The sequence below is a fragment of the Desmodus rotundus genome, chromosome 2 (assembly GCF_022682495.2).
Source record: "Desmodus rotundus isolate HL8 chromosome 2, HLdesRot8A.1, whole genome shotgun sequence".
NCBI lineage: Eukaryota > Metazoa > Chordata > Mammalia > Chiroptera > Phyllostomidae > Desmodus > Desmodus rotundus.
The window spans coordinates 159078476-159103700 of record NC_071388.1 but is presented as its reverse complement, the minus strand read 5'-3'; the positions used below and the strand labels follow the sequence as shown (position 1 = coordinate 159103700).

General features: G+C 37.5%; 2 protein-coding genes across 4 annotated transcripts in view; one reads left to right on the top strand and one right to left on the bottom strand.

The window, feature by feature from the left end:
* Positions 1-6648, bottom strand: part of HAT1 (histone acetyltransferase 1) — a 41787-nt gene extending 35139 nt beyond the window's left edge. For 2 of the 3 annotated variants that reach the window (XM_024561599.4, XM_053918776.2), the window contains exons 1-2: positions 6557-6648; positions 4273-4377 (exon numbers count right to left, since the gene is read on the bottom strand). In XM_024561599.4, coding sequence (XP_024417367.1) covers positions 4273-4377; positions 6557-6563 — 112 coding nt within the window. In that variant the 5' untranslated portion in view covers positions 6564-6648. Of the gene's footprint in view, positions 1-4272; positions 4378-6273; positions 6295-6556 lie in introns of those variants that run through there. The other variant, XM_053918777.2, reaches the window with a different exon arrangement.
* Positions 1-25225, top strand: part of SLC25A12 (solute carrier family 25 member 12) — a 164348-nt gene that overhangs the window by 47444 nt on the left and 91679 nt on the right. The gene's annotated exons all lie outside the window — the stretch shown is intronic.

The following is a 25225-nucleotide window of genomic DNA, read 5'->3' as shown; positions in this document are numbered from 1 at the left end:
TGTATATGGAGCCACAAAAGACCCTGTATAGTCTCAGCCCTCTTGAGAAAGAAGAACAAAGTCGAAGGTATCATGCTTCATGACATCAAACTATACTACAAGGCCATAGTAATAAAAACAGCATGGTACTGGCATAAAAACAGACACATAGATCGATGAAACAGAAGAGAGAGCCCAGAAATAAACCCATGCCTATATGGTCGATTAATGTATGACAAAAGAGACAAGAACATACAGTGGGGTAAAGACAGGCTGTTCAGTAAATGGTATTAGGAAAACTGGATAGCTACAGGCAAAAAAAATGAAACTAGATCACCTTCTTACACTATTTACTAAACTCAAAATGGATTAAAGACTTAAATGTAAGACTCAAAACCATAAAACTGTTAGAAGAAAACACAGGCAGTAAAATCTCTGATATTTCTCTCTTAGCATTATCTTTCGGATGCATTTCCTCGGGCAAGGAAAACAAAAGAAAAAAAATAAACAAATGGAACATCAAACTAAAAAGGTTTTGCATAGCAAAAGAAATCATCAATAAAACAAAAAGATAACCTATTGAATGGAAGAAGATATTTGCCAATGATACATCCCATAAAGGATTAACGTCCAAAATTTATAAAGAATTCATACAACACCAAAAAAACAATTAAAAAATGGGTAGAGGACCTGAATAGACACTTATCCAAAGAGGACATACAGATGGCCAATAAACATATGAAAACATGCTCAAGTTCACTCATCATCAGAGAAATGCAAATTAAAACCAGGAGACATCACCTCAAAACCAGGAGACATCACCTCATGCCTGTCAGAATGGCTATCATCAATAAATCAACAAAAAACAAGTGTTGTCAAGGATGTAAAGCAAAAGGAACCTTTGTGTACTATAGGTGGGAATGCAGACTGATGCAGCCACTATGGAAAATAGTATGGAGGTTTCCCCCCAAATTAAAAATGAAACTGCCTATGACTTAGTGATCCCACTTCTAAGTATATGTATAATCTCAAGAAACCCAAAACACTAATTAGAAAGAGTACAGCACTCCTATAATCACTGCAGCGTTATTTATAATAGCCAAGATATGGAAGCAACCCAAGTGCCCATCAACAGGTGAGTAGATAAAAAAAGTGGTGGTACATGTATGCAAGGGAGTATTACTTGGCCATAAAAAGAATGAAATTTTACCATTTGAGACAGCATCGTTGGACCTAGAGGGTATATGCTAAGTGAAATAAGTCAGACATGCAAATATCATATGATTATACTTATATGTGGACTCTAAAGAGCAAAATAAACAAACAAACAAAACAGAAACAAAGAACAGCCTGATGGTGTCGGAGGAAGAGGGGATGTGGGAGGGGATACAAAAGGTAAAGGGATTAAGAACTACAAATTGGTAGTCACAAAACTGCCCTGTGGATATAAATTACAGCATAGGGAATTTAGTCAATAATATTGTAATAACTATGTACAGTGCCAGGTGAGTACTTGAACTATGAGGGGGACCACTTTGTAAAGTGTATCATTGTCTGTCTAACCACTATGCTGTAAACCTGCAACTAATACAAAATAATAATGAATGTAAACCGTAACTGAAAAATAAAATTCAAAAAGAAAAATCCAAAATGTAGATTTGTCGAATAATTCTACACAATGACTTTGCTCTTCCAAATAAATTAATGGCATGAAAGAAAAGTTGCATGTGAGTGGAGGGATTGTTCTGGATTAAAAGAGATTAAGGCAATATCACAGTTTATTGCTGCTAACTGTAAAGGATTAGAATGACCAAATAACCCAGTCAATTTTAGCTGTGTCATATATATATGTAGGACTTGTGTCAAGTAAAGTAGATCTTGATGTAGGAAAAATCTATATTAAAAATTGTTTTCCATAGTTCTCCCACACACTATTAATAAAGACAGAAAAGCCCTGGCCAGGTGGCTCAGTTGGTTGGGGAGTTGTCCCACAGACCAAAGAAAAAAAAAGGTTTTGGGTTCAATTCCTGGTCAGGGCACATACCTAGGTTGAGGGTTCAATCCCCCAGTGAGGGTGTGTACAGGAGGCAACCAACAGATGTCTGTCTGTCTGTCTCTATCATCAAAAAACATATCCTCCAGTGAGGATTGAGGGGGTAAAAAAAACAAGCCATTTTTCACCCATCAGAAAGGCAGGGTATTTTCATTTTGTTTTTTAAATAATAATATACAACAATGACCAGGGTATCGGTAAAAAGACACTCTCAGAAAATTCTGGTGTAAGTATAGGTACTTTTTTGGAAGACAGTTTGGCAATAGCTACTAAATATGCTGTCTACTCTGGCATAGTGGTTCTCAAACAGAGGCCACTTCACTCATCAACCTTAGGGGATATTTGGCAATGTCAAAAGACATTTTTGGTTGTTGCAACTGGAGAAAAATGTTACTGTGAGATCAGGGATGCTGCTAAACATCCTTCGCATCATTGAATAACAAAGAACTGTCTAATTCAAAATGTCAGTAGTGCTGAAGCTGAGAAACTCTGATCTAACATTTCAATCTTTAGCCATACATTCCATTGAACATTCACACAAGTGGGTGAACATAAACACAAGGATAATTATTGAAGAATTATTTTTAATAATGCGAGAAGAAGCAATCCCTCAAAAGGGAATACTTAAATTTAAATAAGTTATGGTATAGTCATAGTGTACTACATAATTTAAAAGAACAAGGTATATCTATATGTAATTAAACAGCTTATTTAAACAGAGTAATATTCAAGACATTGTTAAGCTAAATAACGTAACAGCCTTACCAGAACATCCTGGTTTTAGAATAATGTCTGCACAAGGAAAAAATCTAAGGCAGTATTATTTTTGTAGTGAGGGGTTAGAGGACCATTACCTTGTTTGTAATTTTCTTTGTATTCCTGTCATGTTTGTATTGTTTAAATAATAGCAGCTGACATTTATTGAGAATTTCTTCTTCTTCTTCTTTTTTTTTTAAGATTTACTTATTTATTTTTAAAGAGACAAAAAGAGAGGGAGAGAAATATCAATGTGTGGTTGCCTCTTGCACACCCCCTACTGGGGACCTGGCCTGCAACCCAGGCATGCGCCCTGACTGGGAATTGAATTAGTGCCCATTTGGTTTGTAGGCCCACACTCAATCCACTGAGCCAAACCAGCCAGGGTGAGAATTTCTAAAACTCTAGTTATTTAAGCACTTTATTTGTATTTAATCCTTCATTAAATGTTTACAACCACTATTAACTCCATTTTAAACATGAGACTGAGGCATGAAAAGTGATGGAACCAGGATTTATGAGCATATAATTAAACAGCTTTACCAAAGTATAATTTATATACCATAAAACTCACTTGTTTTAAGTGTATAATTCAATGATTTTTAGTACATTTAAAATTGTGTAACCATTGTCACAATGTAATTTTAAAATACTGCCATGATTCCCAAAAGAAATCTCATTTTCAGTCATGTCTGTTCCCACCCTAGCCCTAGGCAACCACTAATCTACTTTCTGTCTATGGATTTGGCTTTTCCAAACAATTTATACAAATGGAATAATATAGCATATGGGTTTGGGGTGGGGGGCAGCGGGGCATGTCTGGTTTCTTTCACTTAGAATGTTTCTGAGGTGTATTCATGTTGTAGCATTATCAAACCTTCATTCCTTTTTATCAAGTAATATTCCACCATATAGCTACACATACAACACTTTACCTTTTTACTACTTGATAGATATCTGGGTTGTTTCCATTTTTGGGCTATTGTGAATACTGCTGCAATGAACATTAATGTATGAGTCTTTATATGGACAAATGTTTTCATTTCTCTTGGGTAGATACCTAGGAGTAGAATTTCTGGGTCATACAATTCATGTTTCTAACTTTTTAAGAACCTGCCAAATGGTTTTCCGAAGTAGCTGCATTATTTTACATTCCATCAGCATTATGAGTTTTTTCCCATATCCTCACCAACACTTATTGTCTATTATTTTTATACGAAAAAACAAAGGTAAATATTTTAAAGCTGAAACCACTTATTCTTGTCACTTTTTGCCACACTATACTTTCTATATGTAAACCGTGCCACCCCTCAAAACATCTATCCACTTGATGACATAAAGACTGAATAAAATCCAAACATGTTTAATAAATGCAGATAACTATATTTACATAAACAACTGCTCTGATAGGGAATTCTTCAAATTTTAAATTATATATATACGCTCAGTACATACATAATACCACTAAGGAATGTCATACATACCTAACTTCAGTTCAATTGCTGTGTTGGTGTTACATTTGTACTCTGCCAGTTTCTTCTCCACTGCACTTTTGTACTCAACCAAAAATTTCTCCATAGCACCAAATCCTAAGAGAAAAGGTTTTTAAAATGTCTGGTTGAAAGTGGTTTGAGTAGTAAAACCTAAAGCATTGTTATTAGAAATGGGATAAAGGTTAAGATTTAAAGCATTTTAAAAGATCATAAAAGTATAGGTCATTCTCTGTACACTCCTAAATATATGTCCAGAGTATGAATGTCTCATTATAAAACAGACAAAACATCATTTCTGATGTAAAGGCTTATAAAAAGGCCTGCATTACATAAATGAGTAAACCTGAAAATTAACATAACAGATTACTGACATTTCTGAATATTTAACCCTAATATAAATTACCTGCTAGGATTTATACTTATGTAGCCTTTTTAAAAGATATATAAAAAGGATGCCGCTGCTCCACTCAGAAATAAAGTGAGAATATCCTTTGATAATTACAATAGCATTTCATTTCTAATACTGAAAAAATTCAACCCAGAATACTTCCAGATTAACTATTAAAAGCCATCACCTGATAATGCACAGATTATGTCAGGAAGGATATGCAAAAAACTAGTAACCATGGTTACCTCTAGGATAAGAGAAGGAATGGGAACAGGGTGAGAAAATTTTCACTGCATTAATTTTTTTTTTTTTTACCATCTGTACATAAAGTTATAAACTATTCCAGACTACTGGAGTAACCAAATGGTTTTACAATGTGGCCAGCCATCAATATATATAACAAATAATTAACCATGGAAGAAATTATTATCAAGAGGACCTTTCAAGCAGTGACAGTAAATCTCCTGACAAAATAAACATAAAAATTAGTAAGAATTCAGGAAAAAGTCATTAGCAGAAACAAAAGGAGTACAATGCCATGCCATAAACTTTGTAACTGGTTAAAACACACACACAGAAAACAGGGAACATGAAGCAATATAGATTAACGATCTGGAGTCAAGAGTTCCGGCATTCAAAGCCAGTCTTCACAATTTATTTGCTACATCTGTGAATTACAGCACTTTACTTGACTTCGCTGACCAAATCCATGAAACTGAGATAACATAACCCACCTCGAGGAATTTATATATAACCTATGCAACAAAATTTAACGTGTGAAATCATACATTAGCTTAATCCCCAGAATTCTATAACACAAGTAGATACTGTATCAGTCACACTTCATATTCAAAAACTCAGGCTCAGAAAGAGATTTATTTGCTGAAGGGCACCCAACTACTAAGTAGTGGAGCAGAGATTCCGATTAGGTGTAATTCTTATAACACGTACACCCTATGTAATCCTGGTGTTCCCCCTCTTTTATTGTACCAAATGCACATCAAGATACTACAGCTCTTCCTTAAACATCTGTAGAGCTCAAGCTATATAGCCTCTCTCTCCAGTACGCCCCAGAAGTGTAGTGAGACTACTGTGAAGGCACTGGGAAAAGAGATAATAAATAGATCATTACATCAAAAGATATGTAACTGGGGAAAAAGTATATAGTCACTTCAAAACAGTCTTAATATACGTACAAAATAATACCAATTAAGTGTTGTAAACGAGACTCAATAAGACAGCATAATAGACTGACCAAAAGGGAATTACATTGTAGTAGACACGCTCTAAAAAGTTTAGATGAAGGAAAATGTGAATCTCTTTTTCAAGGGAAATCTAAACAAATCTCAGAAATACTTAAGTGTGAGAGATTACAGAGACTGCGAGGTCAGTCAAGATTCAATTGTGAATCCGAGCGCAGGGCACGGCAGCGATGCGCTAGCTCTACACTGACGGTAGTGGAAGGCGGAGAGAGATCTGGAAGAGGAGGAGGATCTGAGTATTGAAATCAGCTGGCGGGAACGGCACCAGAGTAGTGTAGCTAGCGAAGGCAGCAGTGGGCAAAAATGAACGAGAAGAGAAACAGGCCTCAAAGGATCTGGCACCTTAAAAACCCAAATCGCGACGCTTTTTCGCGGCCTCTTCGCCCCTCCGCAGGGGCCAAGTTCTTCGCGAAAGGCGCAGAACGCCGAGCAGTTAGGGGCGGGGGCACGAACCTGTGCCGACGAGGAGCTGCGCCGCGAGTTCCGCGCTTTCAGGCTGAAGCAGGCCTTCTGGAACCCCGGCTAAAGCCCGAAAGTTCCAGGCGGGAACTGTCACCACAGTCTCCGCGTTCTTTCCCTAACCTACCAGCCCCCTCCCCTCGGTAAACTTTTCCCACGAACTTACCCGCCATTTCCGAGCTGCGAGCCCTCGCGGCCGAGGAAGGACGAATCAACCCGCGCGCTCCCTGGCCGGAAGTGATCGCAATGTGTGACGCATTTCCCCGGCCCACCAATGAGAGGAAGTGGTTCGAGGTGCGGGTGGCGGAAACAGCTTAATAGGCGGGGCTAACAACGCCGGGAATGCCCGGACCGTTGCCTAGTCACGGCTGGTGCCGTCAGCCGTTTTCAAGGCCTGAATGGATGGGGCCACAAAAGGGACGTTCTATGTTAACCCTGGGAGAGCTTCTTTGGAGTCGGTTTGAATAATATAGATGCCTTAGGGCTTACGTCTGTTTTCTGTTCCCCCATGGTTGTGTTTTGGAGACTGATAGAAAAGCTTTCCCCTTAGTCTGGACGATAGATCCAAACACCTGAACCCTAATTAAAAATGTAGGAACTGAGTTGTATTTGCGGGAGAAATTTTCACTCACTTTGTTTGTTCCTATTTTTGCTGTCAATACTTGCTTAACATCGTTGTGGGGTTTTTTTTAATCTCATACTTTTTAACAGTGTTCAGTGCCATATCAAGTACTCTGGTTTCACTCTCAAGGTTTAGACTACCATTTAGTGCACTGAAATTGTTGCTTAATACCTCAAGTGGCCTGATCTGGTCCTACAGGTTTCAAGTCCTATAGGCCTGAACCACATCACAGCATGCTACCTGTTCTGGGTCATTGGGCTTGTTAGTGTTTATTAACTGTTGAAACTGTTTGTCCCAGCGGAAAAGCCACTTTTTTGGTATCCACAAGTATTCCCACAGTGTTGTCTATATACTACAATGCCCTGTGTCAACAAATGTTGGTTATTGGGTTTTGTAATGATGATGCTAGAGCTAAAACGTACCCTTGTGATGATAGCCCAGAACTAATAAATTAGAGATGAAGAAACTAAAGCCCAGGAAAGAGAAATCGCCCAAGTCCACTCAGTATACAGACTATGCAAGAGTCCAGTTCTTCCCATCCCCCAATTTTTGTTTGACGGCATGGAGATGGCCCTCCTGAGGATAAAGATCACAAAAGGTACTGAGAATGCTTAGATTCTTTTCCCTTAAGCCTTAATGAAACACCAGAAATTATGATTATAATGTGCTAAGAAGAAAAGTGAAGTCAGTGCTGTAATTAATGACATTATAAATCAAAAAAGGAAAGCAATTTTTTAATAATCTCTTCAAAATGTTAAGACTCACCATTCTTTTTAAAACCACCTTATCTGTAGATCAAATTGCTGACCAGCAGTTATGATCCTTACTGATAAGAAATCAAGTGAATTTTTCTTAAGTGCAGCCAATCTGAAACAGATTGGTCCTGTGACTTCATGGCTAATTGTAGTAAAGAAATATGATGAAACCTATACATGATAAATGTGAATAAGAAATGAGATAAATATGAGTAAGAATTATGATGAGACAGGTATCATGTGGCTAGCATTTAGTATGATCAGCTCGCAAAATTGAGATTACAGTTTTAAAATTGTCCTTTTCTTAAGAGCTGTTCACACACATTTATTAAAATGTCACAGAATATATGTTTAGGTACAATTGCCTAAAAGATAAAAGAATGACTTCTTTCAGAAAGCTAATAGTAAAATTGCGAAAAAAGAAAATGTATTTTCTCTTTTAGTACAATTTTCCCTTTTTTAAAATTTATATTTTACCTTATTCTAAAGGGGATTTAGGAAGCGAATATTATTACCACCATGGAATAAAATATCTATGCAAAGGAATATGCTGTCCTGATATGTATGAAAGAGGCAGCATAGTGGTGTGGAAAGTTCAAGCCCCACTAGTCTAAGTTCTACTTCTTCATGTTGTGACCGTGTTTCATCTATTAAGTGGAGATAACAATACCTCCCCAGTCACTCACTGCACTGGTTGTTGTGAAAATCAAATGGAACAACATTTATTAAAGAGGTTTGTGAACTCTCAAATTCTATGTTAATATGAGGTGGTATTAGTATGAATACATTTATTCTGTACTAGGAGGCCTGGAAAAGGAATTTTTCTCCAGAGAAAAAGGCCACATTACATTCTTGGGAATGAACTGGCCATCATATATTTGCTACAGGTTCAAGAGCACATAGACTAGTAAAGTTTGCCATGATGTCTTGAAACCTCCAGAAGGGATATTTTTTCAAGATAATGGCACTAAACACATAGTCATCAGAAAGTGGAGGTAGGAAATCTGAGTTCTAAAAGATAAATGTAGGTACTTGATATGTTTTTATTTCAAAATATATACAAACAAATAATATTAAGTAGTTAAGTCATTTGTTTAGCTTATAATGCTAATGTTACGGGGATGGGGTATGAGTTGCAGTCCCCAGAACAGTTTTGCAGGATCTTCTACCCAGCTAGATGACTTTCATATGCAATAAAAGAAAGAAAAAAATAGACCAGTTAACACTGAAAACTACCATTAAAGGAATAACTTAAGAACACACATTACTACCAGATTGCACATTCCATTTTTAAACTCTTATTTACTACCTATAGGTGTATAAACTAGTAGTTTTTGAGAAGCAATTTAGCAATTTTAACAACTTTAACAAAATTTTCAATTAGTGTACCTTTTGAGTTAACAGTTCCACTTACTTATAAGCATTAGTTCTACAAAACTGCACAAGAATGCAAAGATATAACAACAAAGATGTTCAATGCAGCATTCATTTTACTGGCAAACTGGAAATACGTAAGTTAAACATGCATCAAAAGTGGCTGGCTTTTAAAAAAATTAATTATAAGAAAGGAAACTTACAGTTTGACTGTGTTCTGTAGTCCTCTTTGAAACATCCTGTGTTTGTTGACTATACCTTATAATGCTGAACTATGCACCCCACCATCTGGGAACAAAGGGTCCAAATTAAAAATTAGAATAATGTCTAAGTAAGAACCTAACCATAAAAAGAGTTAGCTATTTCTTAAAAAAAAACAAATCTGTGTTTATAATTACAGATTTTTTGATAAATTTCTTGTATCAGGAAGAAATACAAATTTTATCATGTTTCTCCAGCATTTTTTTTTTTTTCATCTCAGGCTAGGAACAAATTATGAGTAAACCCAATACTTGAACATGTTTTAATTCACTCTCATTTCAATCAATTGGCATAGTAAATGTGTCATTACTAAGCTGGCAATGGATGCCAAGGTGCATTTAATCAGTAATTCAGTCCTCACATAGTGTGTTGTGATGTTTCAATGTGAGAGGGGGAAATGGCTTGGACCTGTGCACCATATGTGATTTTGAAATGAACACCTTGAATAGCAGTAATTTTTATTTGTAACATTTTTCCATAACAAAATGAGAAGCACTAGAAAAAGAGGTTTTATTTTGTAAACAACCACTTATGACTTCAGACTTTCTCTATTAATATTCTAGTAAGCTCGCAGCAGATACTTCCATGAGCATGGATGAGGGGTAGTGCGTGTTGAGATTTGAATTGGCGTTAAGCTGCGTCCTCATCTAGCTTTGACTTAGTTTTTTAATGTAGTGTGCCAATTTTGTGAATGTAGTCATGTAAAAGTCCTCTTGAAATGAAAAATAATGTCTGACCCCCAAATTAAATAATTTTATGTATACAGTAAAGTGTGAATAAAGCTCATGTGAAGTTACAAACTTTTACATGTGAATGGGTTTCTCCAAGAACATATAAAGTCAATAAAATTCTCTGACTTTTCACACATACACAAAAAAGTGGCTGTCTAATAGGTACTGACTTGGGAAAATATCTAATATGTAATTGGTTACAAAATAAATTACACAACATTATAATGTTATTCTTTTTGTTTTTAAAAAGTGTATTTTGACATAAACATAGAAAACATTTGAAAACATATCAAACAAGTTTAACTGTGGCTGTCTCTGGGAGAGGAAATATTGAGATGGGGATTAATGAGGGATTTTTTTTAATGATATTTTAATAAGGATGTATTGCTTTTTTAATAATTAGAAACTTACCAATCTTTTTGGAGATTTTAGACATTTTTTGCTCAGTCCTTACTTTCTCCCCATTCTATAAATTATGACACAAGGATCAAAGAGAAGCAGCCTAACTGGAAAAAGGAATAGTTAGTAGAAAATTAATATTTCTAGTTTTGCATTCTGTCATTCTTTAGAAGCTAAGATTGGTCAAATGAGGGAAGAGCACCATAATTGCTTATACTTCTTTACAAAAGAACCATCCAATGATGCCTGCTTTACTTTTTTTCTGATTTATTTTTTGAAACTATAATTTATAAGAGTGGCATTAATTATGTATGTCTACTTAAGGTGGGTAATACAATAATGGCTATTATATTTCAAGTTCCATAGTTTAAATGCTATTTCAAATTTTAATTATTTTTCCAGTTTTAGCCAACAAAAAAGAAATGACCATTACTCCTTTTTTGCTGTTGTTTTATGTTATTTCTTAATGTGGAAGAGGTTCTAGGTAGGAGGAGGGTGAAGAAAACTTTATTAAAGTTATTTAGATATTAAAGAAATAAGACTAAAAAGTGGTAAAAATTATGACTAGAAATATTCATTTTAAGCTGATACATTGTTTCGGTCATTTTGCATTTTTAAGTTTTGATTGTGGTGAAAAAAGCATCCCATAAAATTGACCATCTTAATCGTTTTTAAGCATACAGTTTAGCAGTGTGACATGTATTCACATAGTTCTGAAAGCTGTCATTTTAATGGTTTCATTCTCATTCAATTCCCTGTGATCTGGACACACAATGTGAAGAGCTTTTCTACCAGCTATAGAATGCTGTCAGTTAAATGTCTGATTCAAGAATTACAAAAGAATTATAAAAATTAAAAGACCTAAAAAATAAAATTTAGTTTTATGGTAGTGTTTTTTTTTAAATTATATTTTATTGATTATGCTATTACAGTTGTCCTGATTAATCTATCCTCCTTTGCCCCCTCTCCACCCAGCACCCCCCACTCCCTCAGGCAATTCCACCACCAGTGTTCATGCCCATGGGTCATAGGTATAAGTTCTTTGGCCACTCCATTTCCTATACTGTACTTTATATCCCCATGGCTATTATGTAACTACCTATTTGTACTTATTAATCCCCTCACCTCTTTACCCATTCTCTCCCACCGCACTCCCATCTGGCAGCCATCAACACATTCCCCACTGCTGGCTGGTGTTGCTCAGTTGATTGAGTGCCAGCCTTCAAAACAAGGGGTCGCTAATTTAATTCCCAGTCAGGGCACATACCTAGGTTGCTGGCCAGGTCCACAGTAGGGCACATGCAAGAGGCAACCACACATTAATGTTTCTCCCCTCTCTCCCTCCTTTCCCCTCTGAAAAATAAATAAATAAAATCTTTAAAAAAAAGTTCTTCATATCCATGATTTTGTCTCTGTTCTTTTTGTTTGCTTAGTTTGTTTTTTAGATTCAATTGTTGATAGATACATATTTTTTGCCAATTTTTAAAATCATAATTTTGATTTTCTTTTCCTTAAATAAGTCACTTTAACATTTCATATAATAATGATTTGGTGATGATGAAGTTCTTTAGTTTTTTCCTGTCTGGGAAGCTCTTTATCTGCCCTTGGATTCTCAATGATAGCTTTGCTGGGTAGAGCAATCTTGGCTGCAGGTCTCTGCTTTTCAAGACTGAATATTTCTTCCAATCCCTTCTAGCCTGCAAAGTTACTTTCGTGCTATCAGCTGACTATCTTATGGGAACTCCCTTGTAACTAACTTCTCTTGCTCGTTTTAAGATTCTCTCTTTATCTTTAACCTTTGGCATTTTAATTATGATGTGTACAGTGGGCCTTTTTGCACCCATCTTGTTCAGGAGTCCCTATTGTTCCTAGACTGGCATGTCTAATTCCTTCACCAAATTAGGGAAGTTTTCTTTCACTATTTTTTCAAATAGGTTTCCAATTTTTTGCTGTTCCTCCTCTCCTTCTGGCACCCTTATGAGGCGAATGTTGGACCTCTTGAAGTTGTCCCAGAGGCTGCTTATACTATCTTCATGTTTTGGATTCTTTTTTCTTCTTGTTGTCATGATTGGTTGTTTTTTTGGTTCCTTATGTTCCAAATCATTGATTTGATTATTGGTCCCATCCATTCTACTGTTGTTTCCCTATAAATTGTTCTTTATTTCAATTAGTGTATCCTTCAATTCTGGCTGGATATTTTTTTTTATGCTGTTGAGGTCCTCACTAAGTTCCTTGAACATCCTTATAAGCAGTGTTTTAAACTCTGCATCTGATAGATTGCTTCTCTCCATTTCGTTTAGCTCTTTATCTGGAGTTTTGACCTATTCTTTCATTTGGACCATGTTTTTTTCCCCCTCATTCTGGCAGCCCCCCTGTGTTTGTTTCTATGTATTAGGTAGAGCTGCTTTCACTCTGTGTCTTGGTAGTGTGGCCTAATGTAGTAGGTGTCCTTTAGGGTCCAGTGGCACAGCCTTCCTTTATCATCTGTGCTAGGTATCAGGCTGTACCCCTTGTGTGGGCTCAGCACACTCTCCTCTGTAGTTGAACTTCAGTTGCTGTTGGCAGATCAATGGGAGGGATTTACCCAGGCCAATCAGCTGTAAGGATTGCCTGCAACCACTGACCACCCACCTCTGTCTAATGTAGCGTATCAGCTGTGCAATGGCAGGGTGCTTTGACTTGGTCTGTAGCGTCCACTGGGTAGCCTGGCCTTGGAATTTCCTGGGTGCTGCAGGCCCCAGTCAGCCTACACTTGTGTTTTGCCCTTAGGGCACCTTGCCTAAACTATAAAGCAACCTGAGATGGTTGGTACTTGTGCTGGGCTTGGACATTTCCAGGAGCAGCCAAGCTATGAATGTAGGCTGGCTGCTGACTATTGCTAGTGCCAGGCCTGGGGCTCACTGAGGCCAGCTGTTGCTTGTTTGAGAGTATTTAGAAAATTTTGAGGCATGAGCCAAGACCAGCCATTCATGTAGAAAAGCTTGGGTGGGGCTATAAGTAGGGTGGGATGGTGTCTCTGGAGATCTCCAAGGTGGGTCAAACAGTGTTAGCCTGGTTGGCTGAGTCTCAGATATGTCACCAGATTACCAGTTCTTGGGGGCAGGATTTATAAAAGGGACAATGGCCTTTGCTCACCTTAATGCCAGACACTTCCATATCTCCCTTTAAACCACTGGTGCCTTTCAAGCTCCTACCCTGGTGCTGGAGCTCAGAGGGGGTGAGTCTGAGTAGGTGAGTCTGTATGTGGGTTCTTTAAGAGAATCTGCTTGGGTCTCCAGAAGTTTATTCCACTGACTCAGTCCCAGCTGGTTTTTGCAGCCAGAGTTGTGGGGACTTATCCTCCTGGCAGTGGAACCCTGGGCAGGGGGGCCTGATGTGGGTCTGGGACTCCTTGCTCCGAGGATATCCCTCCTAAATTTTTATCCATCACATGTGGGTGAGGGACCAGCCTGTTCCACATCTCTGTCCCTCCTACCAGTCTGGATGGATGTGGTTTAATTCTGTAGTTGTCAGACTTCCATTCAACTCGATTTCCAATGTTCCTGAGTGATGGTTGTTCCATATTTTGGTTGTAATTTTGATGTGGTTGTGCAAAGAGGCAAGCCATGTCTGCCTATGCTGCCATCTTGACCAGAATGATGTTAGTGTTTCTTACAAATCACAATTTTGAGGGAATATATATAGTTCTCAACAAGCTTAAACCAGCCAGTCACTATGTGAATAAAATTAAAATTATTCTTTCTGAAAATTTTGCTAAAGGGATTCCAGACTTTAAGTTTGTCATTAATCTCATCAACACAGGGTTGTCAGAGAATCCCTTTGCCAGTCTCTTTGAATGAGCTAAGAGGAAGAAAGGGTCATACCAACTGGCACCATATAATACAAAGAGAACTTGCTTCATCAGGTAAGAAGGGTATATTATAGGGTTAAGATGCATTTAAAGAATAAAAGGTTTACATTTTTACATCTTTGTAAAATTAAATTTGTTGTATATGAGGAATTTTATTTTACTATAGATATAGTATTATTTTTTATATAGTTTAAGAGAAACTGCCCTGGCTGGTGTGGCTCAGTGAATTGAGCACCAGCCCGAGAACCAAAGGGTCACTGGTTCAATTCGCAGTCAGGGCACATGCCTGGGTTTTGAGCCAGACACCAGTAAGGGGCGCATGAGAGGCAACCACACATTGATATTTCTCTCTCTCTCCACCTCTCTTTCCTCTGTCTAAAAATAAATAAATAAAACCTTAAAAAAAAGAAACGAAGGTACTTTTAATAATATAGAATAATGAATTTTTGAGCAAAGTGATTTTAGAAATCAGGTAATCTAATCTTTGTCATAACTTTTTATTTGGTATACAAAATACCTAAAATTTTGTTTACATCTCCTTATAAATATGTATTAATATGTTTTAATTTTTTTAAATTATAGTTTTTTAAGATTTTATTTATTTATTTTTAGAGAGAGGGGAAGGAAGGAAGATAGGGAGGGAGAGAAACCAATGTGTGAGACAAACATCAACGTGTGAGACAAACATAGATTGGCTGCTTCTGACATGGCCCCAAGTGAAGACCCAACTGCAGACCTTGCCTGCAACCCAGGCATGTGCCCTGATGGGGAATAGAACCAGAGACCTTTTGCTTTGCAGGCCAGTGCTCAATCCACTGAGCCACACCAACCAGGGCTTTAATGTATTTTTAATACTGTTAATTCCTATATTAAATATTACTATTGTTAACCTCTTATTTTTTAGACAAAAATATGAATACTCATTTTTAATATTTTCTACGCCAGTTGCACCCCTGAAGATTCCTGACTTAATTCCACACTCTTGCTTGAGGCTTCTCAACAAGTAACTGGTAGAGCCAATACTGTAGTCCAATTCTCTCAATTCGGTCTTATGTTTTTCCACTTTTTTCTTCCCTTCCTTTCTGTAGAAAGGGCTAATTCCTTCACGAAATACTTTGGAGAGAAGTAACTGTATCTGGCACATGATTTGTTAAAATGACTTTGTAGTAATATCAAGAACACAACCCCCTTCAACCATCCCCCAAATGACTGAACTTCCACTTTTGTTCAAGTACTTACTTCATGGTTCTTGATATTGGAAACTGCTAAGTTTCTTTGTTTTATAACACCCTCGAGCACGTGATTAGAATCAAAGAGCCTATAAACCACCTCATTCACATTTAACCCATTACTACCAACATATGTATAACACAGGCTTTTCTCTCTTATTAAATTGTTGTTTGGATGTCTCTAGAAAGTAGCTTTGGCCTAGAGTGAGTTACCAACACAATTGCCAGGAGATGCTCTTTTGCCAGAGTGAATTTATCCCTGATTCAGTGGCTCCAAAGATAAGATTTTCTGGGACACACAGGTATTCGTGTAGACAGGCTCAGACCATCCGTAGTTCTGTCTTCCCCCAGAGAATTTTAATTCAGATTAAGTTTTAGCTTTCTTATAGAGTTCTAAGAATGCCTAGCTAGTCCTCATCAGTAGTTTACCCTCTTCCTCTGTACTTCTTTCTCTATCTTTCAGTGAGTTTAGCACCCAAACACTAATTTTAATGGCTATTTCCCCAAACCCAGATCCTGTTTGGAATATACTTATAGAGTTCAAGACAGGTATTGGGTGAGTGGTACAGTCAATATAATATCTTTCCTCCTTTCCTCCCCCGATTTCCACAATAAACAGAAATGAGCCCATGCTGTACCCTGCTGCAGCCACACATTTCATCCCGAGTGAGGCTTTTATACTCTTCTTTCACTTCACTCCAGTTGCCTTCATTGAGGCCTGCTGTATTTGGGGCCTGCTGTGTTCACTCACCAAGGTAGGCCTGCTTATCACAAAAGAATTGCCTTATTTTCTGATCTGTCTTCCTAGGGGATAATTGTGAATCATCACCTTCTCCTCTCTTAAGCTTATTTGCCTCTTATTGATAACTCCTCCAGGGCTAGAACTATGTTATCTTCATCTTTGAGTTCTTACTTGAAGTGAGAACAAATTCTTTTACTAATATTTACTAAAGATTTTTATTCAGATTAGCTTTTATATTAAATACATTTATATTTAAGCTTGCCCATATCCTCTCTTCTTAGGCCCACTGGCCCTTAAGAACAATTCCTTTATAAATGGAATTATCTATTTACTACATACTGGGTTAACATTAAGAGTACAGGTAATATTCTGCCCTGGCTAGTGTGGTTCAGTGGATTGAGTGCCGGCCTGTAAAGCAAAGGTTCACTGGTTTGATTCCTAGTCAGGGCACATGCCTGGGTTGTAGGCCAGGTTCCCAGTAGAGGGTGCTAGAGAGGTAACCATACATTGATGTTTCTCTCCCTCTCTTTCTCCCTCCCTTCCTCTCTCTAAAAATAAATAAATAAAATCTTTAAAAAAGAATACATGTAATGTTCTCACTTAAGACCAAATTCTTGGAGAAATGATAACTTCCACTTTTTAAAAGTTGTAAGAATTATTTTAGGGGGTTTCTAAAATATTAACAAATAATTATAACATTTTGTTTTTTATATAAGGTTCGTTAGGCTAGAATCACAAAAAAAAGACCAGGAAGAAACCAGGATTTTTCAAAAAATTTTGGTCGTACATCTATGTTGTCCTTCAATAGATAGAAGCTCTGCTGAGCTAAATTGTATGTTTTTTCATTTAGTGAAGATTTTTGCTATTATTTTCTTTTCAAGTGGACTTTCAATTTCTTTAGTTCTCAGATTTTGAACTTCACATTATTCTTTTGAGTAAAATGTACAGAAGGACTGCTGCAGGGAGATGACAAATGTCCAGCTCACTCAAATAGTATAAGTATGATTTAATCATCTTAGGTTTCACTGTGCTTTCTGTTTAGTTAAATAAATTAGATAATATGTTTAAATGCCAAATGGCAGTTTTATTTACTATTAGAAGATTTATGTGTATATGAGCACATATTTAAGCACAAATGAAAATTGCATAGTTAAATGTTTAATACATTATGACACCTTATTAACTTATTAAAGATAGACAAATATTTATCTAAATCATTATTGGAACATATTAGAACAACAGCTGTAATTTGAAATGTCATTCTTTGGTGAGCCTTACTTTATTTTTATGCTATCTATTTTATGTATCTTTTCCAGTGGGATCATATAAGGTAGAGATTAAAAAAAGGAGTCATAAATTTTTTATCTTTTACCAAGCTTGGATTAAGAAGGAGTTAGGGTATTACCAGTTGTGGGATACATATGTCACAAATAATTGCCGGAAATTCTTACCCTGCTCCAGTGTGCTAAAATATTCCAGTGTGGGAGGTGTGCTTTATAAATTAGAGTCCTTAAATAGATATTGTCGATGATGCTATAGAAATTGGAGTTAGAGATAGAATAGGGTAGAGTAGGTGATTTCACATTAGGTGAGCCTAAAGCAGTCTTCACTAGAAGGTTCAAAGACATGCTCTCTGAAATATCCACGCTATTAACAAGTATATGTATGGACGCCCTGCAAACTGGAAAGATTGCAGATAATGGAAAAAGTGGAGCATGACACTCAATTTTTAATGGAAGGGGGAGAAGTGAGTGATCATCACATTCTGTTTAGTCTTCATTTTTCAAATACTATGGTGTTAATCTTTGAAAAACAACAACCAACCCCCCCAAAAAAACCCAAAACCCCCCATAATTTCTAAGTCCATAGAGGGTGGCATGTTTGTTGATCATCAAACATGGATTTATGAAAAGCAATCTTACTAAATAAACTTCTTCATTTCTTAAAACAAATAAAAGTCAAAAAATGTATAATAGTAGGTTTAGTTAGATATACTATATTGCTGACCCTATGCAAAATTGTAATTTAGAGAAAATCAGTTTTCTGCTCCAGGCTTACTTAATGTACTCAGATTACTCATACAATTATACTTGCCACATACGTAAAATGTTAACTTCTGATTCATTCACTTAACATTTCATCACAAACTACATATTACTCTTACTTTAATGTGACCAAGTTACTAAAGAATCTGAACTTGGTGGAGTATAAACGTAAAATGTCTACTTTTTCTCTCGTCACTGCTCCCACTGTACTACATTGAAGACCCTCTCCTCCTGGGCAGATTTCAGAGTTTTCTGACCTTTTAACTCATTCAAAGTCTAGCCTGGCCTATTTTAAAACTTTGGTATTTTAAAACCCCCTCTGTTGCTGGCTAGACTTGTAGCCACAGGGATCTGAAATGAGGGAGAAAGTATAGTCAGGTTTTCACTCATTGTTCCTCTCCAAGCCCCTAAAGATTAGGCCAGGGAGAAGTGTCTTGTTCTGGGGTATTTTTCCCTCTTTCCTTTTCAAGGCTAACTGTTCTAAGTCTTGGGGGCTAGAAGTAGGAATAGAGGAGACATGAATCTTATTATTTTACTACTCTCTGTTTTGGTCATCTCTGCTTCTTCAGCTGACATTGAGTGCCGTGGATGTTCTCACTGCCTCTTAATTCTTAGTGTCTTGACTGAAAGGGGCTTCCACATTGTACTAATTCCCTGACAGAGAAGTTCTGGATTCTTTCTACCGTTGTCTCCTTTGTTAGTAGGCTTCACTTCTAGGTAGAACATGGCAAAAGTAATTCAAGCCCCAATATCTTCCTGGTGTCACTTGGCCTATAAGAAGTTCATGTATGGCAAGCTTTTGTGTGGCAATCAATGTCCCCAATACAATGGACATAGATAGTCCTTTTAGTTAGCATATCATCACAGAATGATTAAATTTAAAATGTTAGCCAATGCCACTCTGACTGCTGTGTCTCAGTGGATTGGCACCATCCTGCAAACTGAAAGATTGCCAGTACGATCCCTGGTCAGGGCACATGCCTTGGTTGCAGACCAAGTCCCTGGTTGGGGTGTGTGAGAGGCAACCGATCTATGTTTCTCTCACATCGACATTTCTCTCTCTCTCTCCCATTCTCCTTCCCTTCCCCTCTCTCTAAAAAATAAGCCAATAAAATCTTTAAAAAATAAAATGTCAGCCAATGCCAATGCTCTTCAAGTAAGGTGGGAGCTGGGGTAGGGAGTGAGAATAATATAAAGTGTAGCTGCTATTCAACCCCTTTTTGTAGGTTACCATGAGTCCTAAACTGGTCATCATAACTTTCTTTTTCAACCTTTCATTGCATGTTCCCTGAGCCCTCTAAGCACCTTGACTGGGTCTAATTCTTTACCTAGTGCAGTGCCTAAACCTTAATTCCAAAATGATCTGAGGCCACTATCAACCTACCCTTGTTGAGCGGGCTATCTTTACTGAGTCGAGTCAGTTGGGTTTCAGACATAATTATCTTTGCCTCATTGTAGAGCAGCAACCTAATTTCCCCTTGATGATTGAGACTTATCACCATATGGCCACGGTGACCCTTTTCTACCTTTAATTCTACAGCTTGAGGAGCCCCAAATGGCCAGGGCAGAGTCTGTTTCTAATTCACCTGAACCTTGATGGTGTTTCCTGGTAGAATCATTCCTCCCTTGGATATAGGACCTCAAAATCATGAGCTCAAGTTTGTGAGTAATGGAGGAAAAAATGTCTTCAGGGACCCTTGAAAGGGGCCAACTTCACCTTCTCCTCTTGGTCCATAAATCTGTGTTTTCTGGCCTCAGGATATTCTCTTTTTATCTCCAATGTTCTGATATTTCATAATGTGCCTTCATATCGAATCTTTTCCATTCATTGTTCTGGATAGAAAGAGGACACTTTGAAGCTCAAAATTCAACTTTGGGATTTGGAAAATTCTCATTTATTTCTTTGTTAATTTCTTCCCCAATATTTTAAATGTCTATTTCTCTGATCTCCTAGTACTCAATTATCAGGCCCCCTGGATGAATTCTCTATATTTAAATACTTTCCTTTCTTTTCTTTGTGTATTATTCTTTCTAAGATATTTTTCACACTTTTATTACAATCCTTTTACTAACCTTTTAATTACCACTGACTAGCTGTATAACTTTGGGAAAGTTGCTTAATGTCTCAGTCTAATGTTTTCTCATCTTTGAAACGGATATAACATGGGATAACTTTGCTTTGCAAGGTTATTTTGAGACTAGATTCATATAAAGTGCTTAGAATATTGTCTGATACATTGCAAGCACTCAATAATAATTATTAGTAACTCTTCATCAGAATCTCATGAATTTGTTTAGTGTAAGTAATCTTTGGGCCACTTACAAGATGATTTCTGAACTATAGAGCTGAAAACCCAGTTCCTGGACCCTGGTGACGTTACCATATTAGGCCTTTTGGGGAAAGATCTAACAATTGGCCGTTAGCAATCATACCTCTCTACTCATTCCTCCCTTCAAACTCAACAATTTTTAAAGCCCTGTCTCCAGTTTTGCCTGTTAGTGTATCTGTGCTTACATGGCTGTTTTCATTTTAATTTGATGTTTTGTAAGAAACTCATGTTCTTAAAAGGGAAGTGATAGGGGGAGGTGATTCATGAAGATAGTCTGCCCTTAAAGTGTGTTTATTCTTTCTCAATAGTTTTTATTGGCCATTGCTACATGCCTAATCCTGTGCAAATTGCTAGGGATACCGAGATTTTTGTTTCATCTTTTCCTTAATTACTTATACTGAGTATCTACCATGCTTGAGAGTCTATGTGAGTTCACAGTCTATTGCAATATTTTTAAACTATTGGTCATGAAACCAATTCAATATATTCAAACCAGAATTAGAAAAAAAAAGAAATAGAATACTACATAATAATAAACACCATAGTGTATTGTATGTAGTAAAGTTCAATATTGCTTAATGAAATTTTTATTTCAATGTGTACTGGGGTTGTAATAAGAGTGTACTTTTTACTATATAGGTCTGGGTCAATGAAGTTTGAAAGCTACCAGTGGAAGAGACAATAAGCAAGGAGTTCATTACAATACAGTGTGATAAATCCTATGCATGGGGTGGGGGAGGGCTACTGTAGATGGGGAAAGGGGTTTAAGGATTATTTTCTGGAGGAGGACATTCTTGAGCTGTATCGTAGAGGATAGGAACATTGGAATAAATGTGGAGTAAAATATTCCCAGCAAAGGAAATATAAATGCTCAAAAATCTTTGTGGTTATGGGAAAAATACAATAATTTCTTTTGAAACCCTTGTGATTTAAGGAACAAGTATAGCAGTAGTAAGACATAAGTTAAGAGGAAGGGGCAAGATCAGGAAGCTTCTACTTTTCACCACATTGAGGAGATTGGATTTTATGTTGAAGGTCAACAGAGAGCCAATGAAGGATGGGGAAGTGACAAAATTTAATTTCTGTTTAATTTCTATTTTAGGTAGAACACTTGACAGCACTGTGGAGAATGCATTTGAGGGTAGTGACAGGAGGCAGAAAGTGGAGAACTGGAGGCTTGGAGAGCAATTAGGAGGCATGATGAAGGCTATTGTAAGGGGATGGAAAACACAGGACTGGGAGATTTGGATGTGAAGGATAAGGAGTAGTCTGATACCTAGCTTTCTGGCTTGAACAACTAAGGCAAATACAAATTCCTAGGTTTCACCTAGGAAATATAAGAGGACTAATGGCTAGTGGTAGAGTGATCAGCTAGGAATAATCATTAAAAGATTTAATTAGTACCTACATAACTAATGTCAGGCATTGAGATAAGTGTTAGGACTGAGTGTGGATGAAGGAGAAAGGATAGGGTAATAAGGCAACTCTGGAAGGAACACAGAGAAGTGGTGAATTCAACTAGTGAATTATAATTTCTGTAAAACCTGCTGTATATCATTCAGCTGGAATTGATTTTTTTCTCTTCCTAAACCTGTATTGCACAAATCTACCACACAAATGAGCTCATAAATTGTTAATTCATGGTTTTCCTTATGTTTTGCCTTCCCAATACATCATAATACATTTATAGAGAGGAATAGTAATGTTCCCTTCATATTTCCTGCTTAAAGATATCATATAAGGCAATACAATTCTAAGAGATAGATTTGAACTTTATAACCATATAGAATTCTATATGATGAAATGCCCTACCATCTCTTTAAGTTTCTCTTTAAGTTTATGCTTTAAGTTTCTCTTTTATGTTTATGCAAAGGGAAATTTGTCTTATCTGCTACTCAGCTGTTGTTTCTCTGTGATCCATGCCCCTCATTACCACTCAGTTATGCCTTGGGTTACACTCACTTAGCTGCCGTTGCCACCTGGAACTCTGAGCTTACTGTCTTTGATGAAATAATGTTGCTGCTACTGCCAAATGGATCTCAGAGAAGAGGTGATATGAGGAACGTTACACTAACTACACTTTAATTCTTCCACACTATCAGCACAAAACTTGTTCGTATGTAATGCTTTATTGATGGTTTGGGGGTGATTAAAGGAAGTATAAGTGCTGACTGCCTATTTTATTCCCCATCCCTATCCTGAACTGTCCAGGTAAACCTATCCATTCAGGGTGATAGATCAGCAGGTGAGCAAACAATTATTGTTTCTGGGCTTCTTTCCAAGCAGTGATGGTGAGAGACAATGTAGGCAAGACCATGTATAACTGTTACTCTATGATTTTTTCCCCATGCTATCTTGACCAGAATTAGGGAAAAAAGCAGCAAATCAGCATTACTCAGAAGCTTCCTTAAAAGCACAGGCTACAGTTAATTCTATTTTTTAAATATATTTTATTGATTATGCTATTACAGTTGTCCCATTCCCCCCCTTCACTCCACTCCATGCTGCACACCCCCTCCCTCCCACATTCCTCCCCTATAGTTCATGTTCATGGGTCATATATATAAGTTCTTTGGCTTCTACATTTCCTATACTATTCTTATCCTCCCCTTGTCTATTTTCTACCTACCATTTATGCTACTTATTCTCTGTACCTTTTCCCCCTCTCTCCCCCTCCCACTCCCCTATTGATAACCCTCCATGTGATCTTCATTTCTGTGTTTCTGTTCCTGTTCTAGTTGTTTGCTTAGTTTGCTTTTGTTTTTGTTCAGCTGTGGTTGTTAATAACTGTGAGTTTGCTGTCATTTTTACTATTCATATTTTTTTTATCTTCTTTTTCTTAGATAGATCCCTTTAACATTTCATATAATGAGGGCTTGGTGATGATGAACTCCTTTAACTTGACCTTATCTGAGAAGCACTTTACCTGCCCTTCCATTCTAAATGAAAGCTTTGCTGGATAGAGTAATCTTGGATGTAGGTCCTTGGTTTTCAACTTGGAATACTTTCCAGCCCCTTCTTGCCTGTAAGGTCTCTTTTGAGAAATCAGCTGACAGTCTTATGGGAACTTCTTTGTAGGTAACTGTGTTCTTTTCTCTTGCTGCTTCTAAGATTCTCTCCTTTTCTTTAATCTTGGGTAATGTAATTCTGATGTGCCTTGGTGTGCTCCTCCTTGGGTCCAGCTCTTGGGGACTCTCTGAGCTTCCTGGACTTCCTGGAAGTCTATTGCCTTTGCCAGATTGGGGAAGTTCTCCTTCATTATTTGTTCAAATAAGATTTCAAGTTTTTGCTCTTCCTCTTCTCCTTCTGGTACCCCTATAATTCAGATGTTGGAAAGTTTAAAGATGTCCTGGAGGTTCCTAGGCCTCTCTTCATTTTTTTGAATTCTTGTTTCTTCATTCTTTTCTGATTGGATGTTTCTTTCTTCCTTCTGGTCCACACCGTTGATTTGAGTTCCAGTCTCCTTCTCATCACTATTGATTCCCTGTACATTTTCCTTTGTTTCTCTTAGCATAGCCTTCATTTTTCATCTAATTTGTGGCCAAATTCGACCAATTCTGTGAGCTTCCTGATTGCCAGTGTTTTGAACTGTGCATCTGATAGGTTGGCTATCTCTTGGTTGCTTAGTTGTATTTTTTCTGGAGCATTGATCTGTTCTTTCATTTGGGCCATCTTTTTTGTCTTGGCAGGCCTATTACGTAAAGGGGCGGAGCCTTAGATGTTCACCAGGGTGGGGTTTCGCTCATAGCTGCTCTGTGATGCTGTCTGTGGGGGAGGGTCCAAGAGGGAGCAGTGGTGCTGGCTCCACTCTCTGCCGGTTTTCAGTCACTTCCCCTGTTCCTCACAATCAAATTCGGCCCTTCTGGTGCTGCATCCCGAGTGGGTGGGCCTGTGCACACTCTAGGCCCCTGTGGGTCTCTCCAATGGCCTCTCCTATGAGGCTGGGAGTTTTTCCCACTGCTGCCTCAACCCCCCATGGGTGTTTTCACTCAGCGGTTTGAGGCTTTATTTCCCCACACTGGAGCCCTGGGTTGTGCAGTGTGTTGCTGGGTCCACCAGCTGTTGCCTCCCTGGTCAGCTGCAGCCTTGCCCGCCCCACTCCACAATCCGTCACCTCACTGGGTCCACTAGCTGCTGTCTTGCTGAGGCTACCCATTTGTGCCCCTCCTACCAGTCTGGATGAATGTTTCTTCTTTTATCTCCTTCGTTGTTAGACTTCCATACAGTTTGATTTTCTGTCGGTTCTGGTTGTTGTTTTTAAATTGTTGTTGTTCTTCTTTTGGTTGTGCAAGGAGGTAGGCACAGTATGTCTCCCTATGCCTCCATCTTGGCAGGAAGTCTAACCAGTTAATTCTTTTTTATGTAAATGTTTGTTCATATGCTTTGTGGCATCTATTGTGGTATAAAGGCCTTATGCCATGGTGAAGACCTCTTATGACTCGACTCTTTAACTTCTGTTTATTTCATTTTCATACAGTTTCCCTTTATGGTAGTATG